Source organism: Anomaloglossus baeobatrachus, chromosome 6 (assembly GCF_048569485.1).
Source record: "Anomaloglossus baeobatrachus isolate aAnoBae1 chromosome 6, aAnoBae1.hap1, whole genome shotgun sequence".
Classification (NCBI taxonomy): Eukaryota; Metazoa; Chordata; class Amphibia; order Anura; family Aromobatidae; genus Anomaloglossus; species Anomaloglossus baeobatrachus.
The window spans coordinates 12,276,664-12,292,976 of NC_134358.1; the positions used below are offsets into that span (position 1 = coordinate 12,276,664).

The following is a 16,313-nucleotide window of genomic DNA, read 5'->3' on the forward strand; positions in this document are numbered from 1 at the left end:
AGCGCTAAGCATTGTGCGCTGCTCCCTGCTCTGTGCACATTTAGCTGCAGCACACATCGGGTTAATTAACCTGATGTGTGCTGTAACTAGGAGACTGGGGGCTGGTCACTGGTTGCTGGTGAGCTCACCAGCAACTCGTGTAGCCACGCTCCAGCGATCCCTGCCAGGTCAGGTTGCTGGTGGGATTGCTGGAGCATCGCAGTGTGACATCTCACCAGCAACCTCCTAGCAACTTACCAGCGATCCCTATCGTTGTTGGGATCGCTGGTAAGTTGCTTAGTGTGACTGGACCTTAAGTGGCAGCTATGGGCTGCCGTTAACTCCTTATTACCCAGATTGCCACCGCACCAGGGCAATTCGGGATGAGCCGGGTAGAGTCCCGGGACTGTCGCATCTAATAAATGCGGCAATTCCGGGCGGCTGCTGGCTGATATTTTAGGCTGTGATTGGTTGCAGTGAGACAGCTGTCACTCAGCGTGGGGGCGTGTCTGACTGTAACCAATCATAGGCGCCGGTGGGCGTGGTAAGCAGTGAATACGAGATGGAATAATGAGCGGTCGGCATTTTCAAAAGCATGAGAAGCCGCCAGAGCAGTGTGACAGCCGTGCATCGGTGAGTATGAGAGAGGAGGGGAGAGGGAGAGACCGACCGAGAGACACAGAGAGAGACCGACCGACGGACAGAGAGAGAAGACCGAAAGACCTGCGTTCTGTTTGTCAAAAAAGCGATTACTTTGGTTTGAGAGCTGTTCTGGCGACTACGTACACGCCGCGTGCTGCTCTGAGCGCGTGATTCCAAGACCCCCTCAATGCAGTGCGGCCTCTTCTCCAGGCTGTGAACGCGCTGTGTCCGCCTCTTCCTCAGTCACCGCAGCTCACCGTTGGGTCCGACGTGAAATTATTCGGGTTTCCCATAGACTTACATTGGGGGAGTCAAATATTTGCGAATACTCAAATAGCGGCGAGGTATTCGTCAGATATTCATCGAAGTGGATATTTTGGTATTCGATCATCCCTGGTCCTCCCTCACTGACAGCAAGCAGAGGAGGGCAGTGCGTTCTCATCCGTACAGCGCACATTGCCGGCGGAGACAGCAGCAAAGACGACAGGAAACCGCCACTTCCCAAAACAGCGGGAGGAAGCAGGAAGGAATCCGAGCGCTAGAGACGCAACGGGAGGAGCGGGTATACAAGAGCAGGGTATATAGTGTGCTGCGCAGAGCGGGGAGGGGGTATATAGTGTGCTACGCAGAGCGGGGAGGGGGTATATAGTGTGCTGCGCAGAGCGGGGAGGGGGTATATAGTGTGCTGCGCAGAGCGGGGGAGGGGGTATATAGTGTGCTGCGCAGAGCGGGGAGGGGGTATATAGTGTGCTGCGCAGAGCGGGCAGGGGGTATATAGTGTGCTGCGCAGAGCGTATATAGTGTGCTGCGCAGAGCGGGGGCGTATATAGTGTGCTGCGCAGAGCGGGGGCGTATATAGTGTGCTGCGCCGAGCGGGGGCGTATATAGTGTGCTGCGCCGAGCGGGGGGCGTATATAGTGTGCTGCGCAGAGCGGGGGCGTATATAGTGTGCTGCGCAGAGCGGGGGCGTATATAGTGTGCTGCGCAGAGCGGGGGCGTATATAGTGTGCTGCGCAGAGCGGGGGCGTATATAGTGTGCTGCGCAGAGCGGGGGCGTATATAGTGTGCTGCGCAGAGCGGGGGCGTATATAGTGTGCTGCGCAGAGCGGGGGGCGTATATAGTGTGCTGCGCAGAGCGGGGGGGTATATAGTGTGCTGCGCAGAGCGGGGGGGGTATATAGTGTGCGCAGAGCGGGGGGGTATATAGTGTGCGCAGAGCGGGGGGGGTATATAGTGTGCGCAGAGCGGGGGGGGGTATATAGTGTGCGCAGAGCGGGGGGGGGTATATAGTGTGCGCAGAGCGGGGGGAGGGTATATAGTGTGCGCAGAGCGGGGGGTATATAGTGTGCGCAGAGCGGGGGGTATATAGTGTGCTGCGCAGAGCGGGGGGGGTACATAGTGTGCGCAGAGCAGAGGGGGGTATATGGTGTGCGCAGGGCCCCCTCTTCCCCCTCTGGCAGATTTCGGGGGTCTCCTGTGCACAGCGCCCTCTTCAGGTCACCACACATTTCCCCTCGGACTCCGGTCCAGGCTTGGCCGCTCAGGGTCGTTGTGGTGAAAGGTAAAATTCTGGTATCCATTATTGTCTGGTATTTGTTCTGTCCATAAGTCCCTCCCACTTGGCTAAAGCTCCAGTTCCATCTGCTGAAAACCCGAGAACAATGCTGCCTCCAGCATGCCTCACTGTGGGGAGTGTGATCTTCTGGGGATGTGCGGTGGAGACTGATGTTTTTTGTCTTGCTCCTCCCCCACCGGCCGGACATATGAAGAATCCGGGAGATTGTTGTCACATGAGGACACAGTCAGGACTGGACAGAAATCCCTGCAGCTCCTTTAATGTTGCTGTCGCCTCTCTGCAGCCTCTGGACCAGTTTTCTTCTCGGCCATTTCTCGGTGATGTCACCGTCGTGCCAAATTCCAGCGCCTTCTTCATAACATCATCACAGGCTGAAACCCCTGGGACATGTCTTTGTCCCGTCCTCTCTCGCGGTCACGTTCCACAGTGAGACCTTTGCTGTGTTGTCGGCTGTTTACACAAAACGTCAGGAAATCAGCGACACTTTCTCTGGGGATAATCAGATGTGAATGACGCTTCCCGAGCGCTGATACCGTGTAACATGGGGGATGGGATCGCTGATTCTGAGCACAACCAACGCCCCATTATAGGAGGGTGTGAACACTTATGCAACTGAATTATTGCAGTTTTGTTACTTTTATTTCCCCTGAAACAAACAGGGAAAATCCTGAAGTGCTCAAATTCTGCACCGCACAATCCCGCACTGGGGGCGTGTAGACTTATATCCAGGTGCTTTGTACAGTGCAGGGTATACGCTGTATCTGATATTCTCATGAGTGAGCATATAGAGTGTATATACCCCGCACTAGATCTCTACACACCGGCATCTGCACTCCCTCCACCCGTCACAGGAGTGATAATAGCAGACATTGCTGCGCGTCATGCACTGGCGGATAACAGGGAGTAATAGAGTGTTCTAGTCGGGGATGTCGTCTGTACAGACAGGACGGAGGAGAATGCCAGGAACGCAACAACCGCCTCTTCCTCATTCCACAACTCAGGACATTTCCTTCCCATTCCCGGGAGTCACATCCCGAGCCCCCGACCACAGAACCCCCGGCCGCCGCAGAGCCCCCCCAGACCACAGAGCCCCCAGCCCCTAGAGCCCCCACCCCCCAGAGCCCCCCCACACCACAGAGCCCCCCCCCACACCACAGAGCCCTCGCCGCCGGCCACCACCACAGAGCCCCCCCCAGACCATAGAGCCCCCCCCCCCCTCCTAGACCACAGAGCCCCCCCCCCCCCTAGACCACAGAGCTCCCCCACACCACAGAGCCCTCGCCGCCGGCCGCCACCACAGAGCCCCCGACCACAGAGCCCCCGCCATAGGGACCCCACAAACGAAAACTAAAGCTCTGAGCCACAGTGCAGGAAGGAGGGCCTCCCCCCCCACAGCCGCAGTGCAGGACGGAGGGCATCCCCCCCACAGCCGCAGTGCAGGACGGAGGGCCTCCCCCCCAGCCGCAGTGCAGGACGGAGGGCATCCCCCCCACAGCCGCAGTGCAGGACGGAGGGCATCCCCCCCCACAGCCGCAGTGCAGGACGGAGGGCATCCCCCCCCAAAGCCGCAGTGCAGGACGGAGGGCATCCCCCCCCAAAGCCGCAGTGCAGGACGGAGGGCATCCCCCACCACAGCCGCAGTGCAGGACGGAGGGCATCCCCCCCACAGAGCCGCAGAGCAGGACGGAGGGCCTCCCCCCCCACAGCCGCAGTGCAGGACGGAGGGCCTCCCCCCCCACAGCCGCAGTGCAGGACGGAGGGCCTCCCCCCCACAGCCGCAGTGCAGGACGGAGGGCCTCCCCCCCCCACAGCCGCAGTGCAGGACGGAGGGCCTCCCCCCCCCACAGCCGCAGTGCAGGACGGAGGGCCTCCCCCCCAGCCGCAGTGCAGGAGGTGGAGGGCGCCCCCCTCGTCAGCGTGGCTCCTCTGTGTACTCAGTCCCTGACATGCAGGCAGGGTATTCAGGGGTTAATAGTTAAACTCGCAGAACAATGGCCGCCTGTGTGACGTCACCAGGATCCGCTGCCAAGAGCGGCAGGACAAGCGCTCCACCGTGTCGCCCATCACACCCCGAAACGGGGCCCATCCCCCGCCCCACAGAGGGCACCGAGGAACGAGTTCAGCCCGTACCTCCGACCTGCTGTTATCATACAGGGTGAAGCCGCCACCGCCGACCGGCTCCTCCGGGCACAGGACGCTGCCAACACCACCCCGAAAACAAACACGACACCCACAGACCATGCACACCGCCAACACGGGGCACAGCACAGAGCGGCCGTGTACTGGCAGGATGGACCCGGACGGGGGGCACAGGGCCGCAGTGTTGTGCGCAGGATGGCCAGTGACGGGGGGGCACAGGGCCGCAGGATGGCCAGTGACGGGGGGGCACAGGGCCGCAGGATGGCCAGTGACGGGGGGGCACAGGGCCGCAGGATGGCCAGTGACGGGGGGGCACAGGGCCGCAGGATGGCCAGTGACGGGGGGGCACAGGGCCGCAGGATGGCCAGTGACGGGGGGGCACAGGGCCGCAGGATGGCCAGTGACGGGGGGGGCACAGGGCCGCAGTGTTGTGCGCAGGATGGCCAGTGACGGGGGGGCACAGGGCCGCAGTGTTGTGCGCAGGATGGCCAGTGACGGGGGGGCACAGGGCCGCAGGATGGCCAGTGACGGGGGGGGCACAGGGCCGCAGTGTTGTGCGCAGCATGGCCAGTGACGGGGGGCACAGGGCCGCAGTGTTGTGCGCAGGATGGCCAGTGACGGGGGGCACAGGGCCGCAGTGTTGTGCGCAGGATGGCCAGTGACGGGGGGCACAGGGCCGCAGTGTTGTGCGCAGGATGGCCAGTGACGGGGGGCACAGGGCCGCAGTGTTGTGCGCAGGATGGCCAGTGACGGGGGGCACAGGGCCGCAGTGTTGTGCGCAGGATGGCCAGTGACGGGGGGCACAGGGCCGCAGTGTTGTGCGCAGGATGGCCAGTGACGGGGGGCACAGGGCCGCAGTGTTGTGCGCAGGATGGCCAGTGACGGGGGGCACAGGGCCGCAGTGTTGTGCGCAGGATGGACAGTGACGGGGGGCACAGGGCCGCAGTGTTGTGCGCAGGATGGACAGTGACGGGGGGCACAGGGCCGCAGTGTTGTGCGCAGGATAGACCCCATTTTGTATCAGGCAGAAATGACAATTATCTCATGAAACATTTTACAAGCAGAAGCAGAAGAGTCACCGGTGGAGGCCGCTCCTGTCCGACCGGAGATGGAGGCCGGAGCCTCGCCCCATTAATCAGTGCAATTACCAGGGCAGTGCCAGAGCCCCGGGGAAAACAGACGACAGCGGGCAGCAGACGCCGCCACCACCACCACCACCGGCGGGCAGCAGACGCCGCCAACCCACCACCACCACCGGCGGGCAGCAGACGCCGCCACCACCACCACCACCGGCGGGCAGCAGACGCCGCCACCACCACCACCACCGGCGGGCAGCAGACGCCGCCACCACCACCACCACCGGCGGGCAGCAGACGCCGCCACCACCACCACCACCGGCGGGCAGCAGACGCCGCCACCACCACCACCACCGGCGGGCAGCAGACGCCGCCACCACCACCACCACCGGCGGGCAGCAGACGCCGCCACCACCACCACCACCGGCGGGCAGCAGACGCCGCCACCACCACCACCACCGGCGGGCAGCAGACGCCGCCACCAACCACCACCACCACCGGCGGGCAGCAGACGCCGCCACCACCACCACCACCGGCGGGCAGCAGACGCCGCCACCACCACCCACCACCGGCGGGCAGCAGACGCCGCCACCACCACCACCACCGGCGGGCAGCAGACGCCGCCACCACCACCACCGACCGGCGGGCAGCAGACGCCGCCACACCACCACCACCGGCGGGCAGCAGACGCCGCCACCAACCACCACCGGCGGGCAGCAGACGCCGCCAACCACCACCACCGGCGGGCAGCAGACGCCGCCACCACCCACCACCGGCGGGCAGCAGACGCCGCCACCGACCACCACCGGCGGGCAGCAGACGCCGCCACCACCACCACCGGCGGGCAGCAGACGCCGCCACCAACCACCACCGGCGGGCAGCAGACGCCACCACCACCACCGGCGGGGCAGCAGACGCCACCACCACCACCGGCGGGCAGCAGACGCCACCGACCACCACCGGCGGGCAGCAGACGCCACCACCACCACCGGCGGGCAGCAGACGCCACCACCACCACCGGCGGGCAGCAGACGCCACCACCACCACCGGCGGGCAGCAGACGCCACCTACCACCACCGGCGGGCAGCAGACGCCACCACCACCACCGGCGGGCAGCAGACGCCACCACCCACCCACCGGGCGGGCCAGCAGACGCCGCCACCACCACCACCTGCGGGCAGCAGACGCCACCACCACCACCACCGGCGGGCAGCAGACACCACCACCACCACCGGCGGGCAGCAGACACCACCACCACCACCGGCGGGCAGCAGACGCCACCACCACCACCGGCGGGCAGCAGACGCCACCACCACCACCGGCGGGCACAGGACCAAACTTTTACAGCAATCGCCAATCACACAGCAGCTGGGGGCCTTTCCTCAGCCTCTCCCTGTCCTCATCCTCCCTCCCAGTCCGTCCTCCCCATCCTCTTCTTTTCAGCCTCCTACCCAAGTCCTCCTCTCTTTGGCCACCTATCTCAGTACTTCTCTCTCCGTTTGTCCTTGGCCGGCCTCCCCTCCTCAGCCTCCCTCCCCGGTCTCCTCTCCCCTCAGCCTCCCCCACCCATCCTTGTCTCTTCAGCCTCCTCATCCAGTTCTCACCTCAACCTCCCTCTCTGGCCTCCTATCCCTGTCCTCCTTACCTCAGCCTTTATGGCCTATCCCCGTCCACACCTCAGCCTCTCTCCCAGTCCTCCTCTCCAAAGCCTCCTATCTGCGTCCTCACCTTCGCCTCGCTTTCCAGTCCTCCCCTCTTCATCCTACTCACCTCGACCTCCCTCCCCAGCCTCCTCTCCTCAGCGTCTCTCTGTCCCCCGTCCGGTCTCCCTCCCTGGCCTCTCCAGCCTTCTTGTGCTCCTCCCTCAGGCCGCCCTCCCCAGCCTCTCTCTGTCCTCCTCCCTCCGGCCTCACTCCAGCCTCCTCTCCGTCTTTCTCCCTCCAACCTCCCCTCCCCAGCCTCTCTATCCTCCTCGGCCTCATTCCAGCCTCCTCTCCACAGTTTCTCTGTCCCTCTGTCCTCCTCCCTCCGGCCTCCCCTGCCTAGCCTCACTCCAACCTACTCTCCTCAGCCCCTTTCTCTGTCCTTCTCCCTCTAGCCTCCCTCCTTGGTCTCACTCCAGCCTCCTCTCCTCATTCTGTCCTCCGGGCCTCACTGCAGCCTCCTCAGCCTCTCTCTCTTTCCTCCTTTCTGTCCTCCTCCCTCCCCAGCCTCCTTAGCCTCTCTCTGTGTCCTCCTCCCCCCTCCTCTCCTCAGCCTCCCTCTGTCCTCTTCCCTCCGGTCTCACTCCAGCCTCTGTCGTCCTCCCTCCCCGGCCTCCTCTCCTCAGCCTCCATCTGTCCTTCTCCCTCCGGTCTCACTTCAGCCTCTGTCGTCCTCCCTCCCCGGCCTCCTCTCCTCAGCCTCTCTCTCTCTGTACTCCTCCCTCCGGCCTCCCCGCTCCCCCTTCTCAGTCTCTGTCCTCCTCCCTCCAGCCTCCTCTCATCTCTCCTCCCCAGCCTCACTCCAGCCTCCCTCCCCATCCTCTCTCTCTCTCCCTCCTCCCCGGCCTAATCTTTATCACTGTTCTCTTCTCTTCAGCCTCCTCTCCTACGGGTCTCTCTATGTCCACCTCTCTTGCCTCCCTCCCAGGCCTACTCCAGTCTCCCTCCAGCCTCCTCCTCTCTCTGCCCCCCCCCCCCCGCCTGCTCTCCTCAGCCTCCCTCCCCGGCCTCCTCTCCTCTGTCTGTCCTCCCCTCCCCAGCCTCACTCCAGCCTCCTCCTCTGTCCCCCACTCAAATGCCTCCTCTCCATCTGTCTGTCTCCAGCTTGCCTCAACAGCCTTCCTCACCTCAGCCTCTCTCCCCGGTCTTTTCTCTCCAGCCTCCCTTCCCAGTCTTCCTCTCCCTGTCTTTCCCTCCCCGAGTCTCTGTCCTCCTCTCACCAGCCTCACTCTAGCCCCCTCCTCTCTCTGTGCCCTCCTCCTCACCTCAGCTTCCCTCCCCGGCCTCCTGTCTTTGTCCTCCTCACCTCAGATTCCCTCCCCGGCCTCCTGTTACTCTGTCCTCCTTGCCTCATCCTCTACGTCCTCCCAGCGTCCTCTCCTTCGCCTCTCTCTCTCTGTCCTCCCCTCCCCAACCTCACTGCAGCCTCTCTCTCCGCCCCCCCCTCCCTCTGTCTGACTGTCTCCAGCTTCCCCTTCCCGGCCTCCTGTTACTCTGTCCTCCTCACCTCAAGTTCTCTCCGCCCCCGAGCTCCTCTCCTTCGCCTCTCTCCATCATCCCAGCCTCCTCTCTCTCTGTCTTCCCCTCCCCGGCTTCACTGCAGCCTCTTCTCCTTCACCTCTCGCCATTCCCCCCCCTCCACTCCCTCTGTCTTCCTGTCTCCGGCCTCCCTCCAGCCTCGCTGTCCCCCCCCTTCCCCGGCCTCCTCTCCCTCTGTCCTCCTGTCTCTGGCCTCCCTCCAGCCTCTCTGTCACCCCCTTCCCCGGCCTCCTCTCCCACTGTCGTCCTGTCTCCGGCCTCCCTCCAGCCTCGCTGTCCCCCCCTCCCCGGCCTCCTCTCCCTCTGTCGTCCTGTCTCTCTGTCCCCCCCCTCCCCGGCCTCCCCTCCCCCTGTCCTCCTGTCTCCGGCCTCTCTGTCCCCCCCTCCCCCTGTCCTCCTGTCTCCGGCCTCTCTGTCCCCCCCTCCCCCTGTCCTCCTGTCTCCGGCCTCTCTGTCCCCCCCTCCCCCTGTCCTCCTGTCTCCGGCCTCTCTGTCCCCCCCTCCCCCTGTCCTCCTGTCTCCGGCCTCTCTGTCCCCCCCTCCCCCTGTCCTCCTGTCTCCGGCCTCTCTGTCCCCCCCTCCCCCTGTCCTCCTGTCTCCGGCCTCTCTGTCCCCCCCTCCCCCTGTCCTCCTGTCTCCGGCCTCTCTGTCCCCCCCTCCCCCTGTCCTCCTGTCTCCGGCCTCTCTGTCCCCCCCTCCCCTCCCTCTGTCCTCCTGTCTCCGGCCTCTCTGTCCCCCCCTCCCCTCCCTCTGTCCTCCTGTCTCCGGCCTCTCTGTCCCCTCCTCCCCGGCCTCCCCTCCCTCTGTCCTCCTGTCTCCGGCCTCTCTGTCCCCCCCTCCCCGGCCTCCCCTCCCTCTGTCCTCCTGTCTCCGGCCTCTCTGTCCCCCCCTCCCCGGCCTCCCCTCCCTCTGTCCTCCTGTCTACGGCCTCTCTGTCCCCCCCCCCTCCCCGGCCTCCCCTCCCTCTGTCCTCCTGTCTCCGGCCTCTCTGTCCCCCCCTCCCCGGCCTCCCCTCCCTCTGTCCTCCGGCCTCTCTGTCCCCCCCTCCCCGGCCTCCCCTCCCTCTGTCCTCCGGCCTCTCTGTCCCCCCCTCCCCGGCCTCCCCTCCCTCTGTCCTCCTGTCTCCGGCCTCTCTGTCCCCCCCTCCCCGGCCTCCCCTCCCTCTGTCCTCCTGTCTACGGCCTCTCTGCCCCCCCCCCTCCCCGGCCTCCCCTCCCTCTGTCCTCCTGTCTCCGGCCTCTCTGTCCCCCCCTCCCCGGCCTCCCCTCCCTCTGTCCTCCTGTCTCTCTGTCCCCCCCTCCCCGGCCTCCCCTCCCTCTGTCCTCCGGCCTCTCTGTCCCCCCCTCCCCGGCCTCCCCTCCCCCTGTCCTCCTGTCTCCGGCCTCTCTGTCCCCCCCTCCCCTCCCTCTGTCCTCCTGTCTCCGGCCTCTCTGTCCCCTCCTCCCCTCCCTCTGTCCTCCTGTCTCCGGCCTCTCTGTCCCCTCCTCCCCGCCCTCTGTCCTCCTGTCTCCGGCCTCTCTGTCCCCCCCTCCCCGGCCTCCCCTCCCTCTGTCCTCCTGTCTCCGGCCTCTCTGTCCCCCCCTCCCCGGCCTCCCCTCCCTCTGTCCTCCTGTCTCCGGCCTCTCTGTCCCCCCCCTCCCCGGCCTCCCCTCCCTCTGTCCTCCTGTCTCCGGCCTCTCTGTCCCCCCCTCCCCGGCCTCCCCTCCCTCTGTCCTCCTGTCTCCGGCCTCTCTGTCCCCCCCTCCCCGGCCTCCCCTCCCTCTGTCCTCCTGTCTCCGGCCTCTCTGTCCCCCCCTCCCCGGCCTCCCCTCCCTCTGTCCTGTCTCCGGCCTCTGTCCCCCCCTCCCTGGCCTCCTCTCCCTCTGTCCCCCCCTCCCCGGCCTCCTCTCCCTCTGTCCTCCTGTCTCCGGCCTCTCTGTCCCCCCCTCCCCGGCCTCCTCTCCCTCTGTCCTCCTGTCTCCGGCCTCTCTGTCCCCCCCTCCCCGGCCTCCTCTCCCTCTGTCCTCCTGTCTCCGGCCTCTCTGTCCCCCCCTCCCCGGCCTCCTCTCCCTCTGTCCTCCTGTCTCCGGCCTCTCTGTCCCCCCCTCCCCGGCCTCCTCTCCCTCTGTCCTCCTGTCTCCGGCCTCTCTGTCCCCCCCTCCCCGGCCTCCTCTCCCTCTGTCCTCCTGTCTCCGGCCTCTCTGTCCCCCCCCCTCCCCGGCCTCCTCTCCCTCTGTCCTCCTGTCTCCGGCTTCTCTGTCCCCCCCCTCCCCGGCCTCCTCCTGTCTCCGGCCTCTCTGTCCCCCCCTCCCCGGCCTCCTCTCCCTCTGTCCTCCTGTCTCCGGCCTCCTCTCCCTCTGTCCTCCTGTCTCCGGCCTCTCTGTCCCCCCCTCCCCGGCCTCCTCTCCCTCTGTCCTCCTGTCTCCGGCCTCTCTGTCCCCCCCTCCCCGGCCTCCTCTCCCTCTGTCCTCCTGTCTCCGGCCTCTCTGTCCCCCCCTCCCCGGCCTCCTCTCCCTCTGTCCTCCTGTCTCCGGCCTCTCTGTCCCCCCCTCCCCGGCCTCCTCTCCCTCTGTCCTCCTGTCTCCGGCCTCTCTGTCCCCCCCTCCCCGGCCTCCTCTCCCTCTGTCCTCCTGTCTCCGGCCTCTCTGTCCCCCCCTCCCCGGCCTCCTCTCCCTCTGTCCTCCTGTCTCCGGCCTCTCTGTCCCCCCCTCCCCGGCCTCCTCTCCCTCTGTCCTCCTGTCTCCGGCCTCTCTGTCCCCCCCCTCCCCGGCCTCCTCTCCCTCTGTCCTCCTGTCTCCGGCCTCTCTGTCCCCCCCTCCCCGGCCTCCTCTCCCTCTGTCCTCCTGTCTCCGGCCTCTCTGTCCCCCCCTCCCCGGCCTCCTCTCCCTCTGTCCTCCTGTCTCCGGCCTCTCTGTCCCCCCCTCCCCGGCCTCCTCTCCCTCTGTCCTCCTGTCTCCGGCCTCTCTGTCCCCCCCTCCCCGGCCTCCTCTCCCTCTGTCCTCCTGTCTCCGGCCTCTCTGTCCCCCCCTCCCCGGCCTCCTCTCCCTCTGTCCTCCTGTCTCCGGCCTCTCTGTCCCCCCCTCCCCGGCCTCCTCTCCCTCTGTCCTCCTGTCTCCGGCCTCTCTGTCCCCCCCTCCCCGGCATCCTCTCCCTCTGTCCTCCTGTCTCCGGCCTCTCTGTCCCCCCCTCCCCGGCCTCCTCTCCCTCTGTCCTCCTGTCTCCGGCCTCTCTGTCCCCCCCTCCCCGGCCTCCTCTCCCTCTGTCCTCCTGTCTCCGGCCTCTCTGTCCCCCCCTCCCCGGCCTCCTCTCCCTCTGTCCTCCTGTCTCCGGCCTCTCTGTCCCCCCCTCCCCGGCCTCCTCTCCCTCTGTCCTCCTGTCTCCGGCCTCTCTGTCCCCCCCTCCCCGGCCTCCTCTCCCTCTGTCCTCCTGTCTCCGGCCTCTCTGTCCCCCCCTCCCCGGCCTCCTCTCCCTCTGTCCTCCTGTCTCCGGCCTCTCTGTCCCCCCCTCCCCGGCCTCCTCTCCCTCTGTCCTCCTGTCTCCGGCCTCTCTGTCCCCCCCTCCCCGGCCTCCTCTCCCTCTGTCCTCCTGTCTCCGGCCTCTCTGTCCCCCCCTCCCCGGCCTCCTCTCCCTCTGTCCTCCTGTCTCCGGCCTCTCTGTCCCCCCCTCCCCGGCCTCCTCTCCCTCTGTCCTCCTGTCTCCGGCCTCTCTGTCCCCCCCTCCCCGGCCTCCTCTCCCTCTGTCCTCCTGTCTCCGGCCTCTCTGTCCCCCCCCTCCCCGGCCTCCTCTCCCTCTGTCCTCCTGTCTCCGGCCTCTCTGTCCCCCCCTCCCCGGCCTCCTCTCCCTCTGTCCTCCTGTCTCCGGCCTCTCTGTCCCCCCCTCCCCGGCCTCCTCTCCCTCTGTCCTCCTGTCTCCGGCCTCTCTGTCCCCCCCTCCCCGGCCTCCTCTCCCTCTGTCCTCCTGTCTCCGGCCTCTCTGTCCCCCCCTCCCCGGCCTCCTCTCCCTCTGTCCTCCTGTCTCCGGCCTCTCTGTCCCCCCCTCCCCGGCCTCCTCTCCCTCTGTCCTCCTGTCTCCGGCCTCTCTGTCCCCCCCTCCCCGGCCTCCTCTCCCTCTGTCCTCCTGTCTCCGGCCTCTCTGTCCCCCCCTCCCCGGCCTCCTCTCCCTCTGTCCTCCTGTCTCCGGCCTCTCTGTCCCCCCCTCCCCGGCCTCCTCTCCCTCTGTCCTCCTGTCTCCGGCCTCTCTGTCCCCCCCTCCCCGGCCTCCTCTCCCTCTGTCCTCCTGTCTCCGGCCTCTCTGTCCCCCCCTCCCCGGCCTCCTCTCCCTCTGTCCTCCTGTCTCCGGCCTCTCTGTCCCCCCCTCCCCGGCCTCCTCTCCCTCTGTCCTCCTGTCTCCGGCCTCTCTGTCCCCCCCTCCCCGGCCTCCTCTCCCTCTGTCCTCCTGTCTCCGGCCTCTCTGTCCCCCCCTCCCCGGCCTCCTCTCCCTCTGTCCTCCTGTCTCCGGCCTCTCTGTCCCCCCCTCCCCGGCCTCCTCTCCCTCTGTCCTCCTGTCTCCGGCCTCTCTGTCCCCCCCCTCCCCGGCCTCCTCTCCCTCTGTCCTCCTGTCTCCGGCCTCTCTGTCCCCCCCTCCCCGGCCTCCTCTCCCTCTGTCCTCCTGTCTCCGGCCTCTCTGTCCCCCCCTCCCCGGCCTCCTCTCCCTCTGTCCTCCTGTCTCCGGCCTCTCTGTCCCCTCCTCCCCGCCCTCTGTCCTCCTGTCTCCGGCCTCTCTGTCCCCCCCTCCCCGGCCTCCCCTCCCTCTGTCCTCCTGTCTCCGGCCTCTCTGTCCCCCCCTCCCCGGCCTCCCCTCCCTCTGTCCTCCTGTCTCCGGCCTCTCTGTCCCCCCCCTCCCCGGCCTCCCCTCCCTCTGTCCTCCTGTCTCCGGCCTCTCTGTCCCCCCCTCCCCGGCCTCCCCTCCCTCTGTCCTCCTGTCTCCGGCCTCTCTGTCCCCCCCTCCCCGGCCTCCCCTCCCTCTGTCCTCCTGTCTCCGGCCTCTCTGTCCCCCCCTCCCCGGCCTCCCCTCCCTCTGTCCTGTCTCCGGCCTCTGTCCCCCCCTCCCTGGCCTCCTCTCCCTCTGTCCCCCCCTCCCCGGCCTCCTCTCCCTCTGTCCTCCTGTCTCCGGCCTCTCTGTCCCCCCCTCCCCGGCCTCCTCTCCCTCTGTCCTCCTGTCTCCGGCCTCTCTGTCCCCCCCTCCCCGGCCTCCTCTCCCTCTGTCCTCCTGTCTCCGGCCTCTCTGTCCCCCCCCTCCCCCGGCCTCCTCTCCCTCTGTCCTCCTGTCTCCGGCCTCTCTGTCCCCCCCTCCCCGGCCTCCTCTCCCTCTGTCCTCCTGTCTCCGGCCTCTCTGTCCCCCCCTCCCCGGCCTCCTCTCCCTCTGTCCTCCTGTCTCCGGCCTCTCTGTCCCCCCCCCTCCCCGGCCTCCTCTCCCTCTGTCCTCCTGTCTCCGGCTTCTCTGTCCCCCCCCTCCCCGGCCTCCTCCTGTCTCCCGGCCTCTCTGTCCCCCCCTCCCCGGCCTCCTCTCCCTCTGTCCTCCTGTCTCGGCCTCCTCTCCCTCTGTCCTCCTGTCTCCGGCCTCTCTGTCCCCCCCTCCCCGGCCTCCTCTCCCTCTGTCCTCCTGTCTCCGGCCTCTCTGTCCCCCCCCTCCCCGGCCTCCTCTCCCTCTGTCCTCCTGTCTCCGGCCTCTCTGTCCCCCCCTCCCCGGCCTCCTCTCCCTCTGTCCTCCTGTCTCCGGCCTCTCTGTCCCCCCCTCCCCGGCCTCCTCTCCCTCTGTCCTCCTGTCTCCGGCCTCTCTGTCCCCCCCTCCCCGGCCTCCTCTCCCTCTGTCCTCCCCTCCCCGGCCTCCTCTCCCTCTGTCCTCCTGTCTCCGGCTTCTCTGTCCCCCCCCCTCCCCGGCCTCCTCTCCCTCTGTCCTCCCCTCCCCGGCCTCCTCTCCCTCTGTCCTCCTGTCTCCGGCTTCTCTGTCCCCCCCCTCCCCGGCCTCCTCTCCCTCTGTCCTCCTGTCTCCGGCCTCTCTGTCCCCCCCTCCCCGGCCTCCTCTCCCTCTGTCCTCCTGTCTCTGTCCCCCCCTCCCCGGCCTCCTGTCTCCGGCCTCTCTGTCCCCCCCTCCCCGGCCTCCTGTCTCCGGCCTCTCTGTCCCCCCCTCCCCGGCCTCCTCTCCCTCTGTCCTCCTGTCTCCGGCTTCTCTGTCCCCCCCTCCCCGGCCTCCTCTCCCTCTGTCCTCCTGTCTCCGGCTTCTCTGTCCCCCCCTTCCCCGGCCTCCTCTCCCTCTGTCCTCCTGTCTCCGGCTTCTCTGTCCCCCCCTCCCCGGCCTCCTCTCCCTCTGTCCTCCTGTCTCCGGCTTCTCTGTCCCCCCCCTCCCCGGCCTCCTCTCCCTCTGTCCTCCTGTCTCCGGCTTCTCTGTCCCCCCCCTCCCCGGCCTCCTCTCCCTCTGTCCTCCTGTCTCCGGCTTCTCTGTCCCCCCCCTCCCCGGCCTCCTCTCCCTCTGTCCTCCTGTCTCCGGCCTCTCTGTCCCCCCCTCCCCGGCCTCCTCTCCCTCTGTCCTCCTGTCTCCGGCCTCTCTGTCCCCCCCTCCCCGGCCTCTCTGTCCCCCCCTCCCCGGCCTCCTCTCCCTCTGTCCTCCTGTCTCCAGCCTCTCTGACCCCCCCTCCCCGGCCTCCTCTCCCTCTGTCCTCCTGTCTCTGTCCCCCCCTCCCCGGCCTCCTCTCCCTCTGTCCTCCTGTCTCTGTCGCCCCCCTCCCCGGCCTCCTCTCCCTCTGTCCCCCCCTCCCCGGCCTCCTCTCCCTCTGTCCCCCCCTCCCCGGCCTCCTCTCCCTCTGTCCTCCTGTCTCTCTGTCCCCCCCTCCCCGGCCTCCCATCCCTCTATCCTCCTGTCTTCAGCCTCCCTGTCCTCCCGGCCTCACCTTCGGCAGCTCCCGCAGCTGGTTGGAGTCCAGGAGCAGCTCCTCCAGGCTGCGGCTGTACCGGTAGACGTCGTCGGGCACGGCGTGCAGGGAGCAGTGCCGCTTGTCCACAGACTCCACATGCCGGTTACAGCGCCACAGCGGGATGCACTTCAGCATGGTCCCCGCCGCCCCCGGGTCACCGCCCGGCGCTCACACAACAGCTCCCAGCCCGCGGGTCACCGCACACTGCCGAGGGACGCGGCCGCCGCCGAGCCTGCCGGGAGCTGTAGTCAGACACGGCCTGAAACCTCCACAACACTACATTTCCCATCATGCCTGTGCACGCATGCGCACCGCACTCTACGGAGTCCGTTTACAGACAACTTGAGGGACGCCGGGAGTTGTAGTGAGGATCTTTGTTCTCAAAAGTAAAAAGCCTTCTGTAAGCCTACAAGTCCCGGCATGCCACTGCTGACATTTCCCTGCACAATCGGAAGTCATAGCAGGGAGGGGAAATTCTCTGTCTAGTACTACTCTTTCCAGTGAACCTCGCCGCAGTGCATGCCGGGAGCGGAGGTATATGATGTTTGTTGTGCTGTCTATTTCCTCCGCAGACTACATGTCCCGGCATGCATCACACCTACATCCAGCCACTGCCCGCATCATGCCCCGCCCCTCAGAGCTTTTAAAGGAGAATTCCGCCTTAATACATCAGTGATCTACATGGAGGAAAGTCTGTAAAGCATGACGTCAGAGAGTGGATTTACTGACAC

The 16,313-nt window shown here is 66.9% G+C and overlaps 1 protein-coding gene across 1 annotated transcript in view; it reads right to left on the minus strand.

The window, feature by feature from the left end:
- SCRIB (scribble planar cell polarity protein) overlaps positions 1-15,862 on the minus strand; it is a 131,652-nt gene extending 115,790 nt beyond the window's left edge. The window contains exon 1 of the mRNA XM_075315980.1: positions 15,559-15,862. Within this exon, the coding sequence (XP_075172095.1) occupies positions 15,559-15,717 (159 nt within the window). The 5' untranslated portion in view covers positions 15,718-15,862. The remainder of the gene's footprint in view (positions 1-15,558) is intronic.
- Positions 15,863-16,313: the final 451 nt, after the last annotated feature.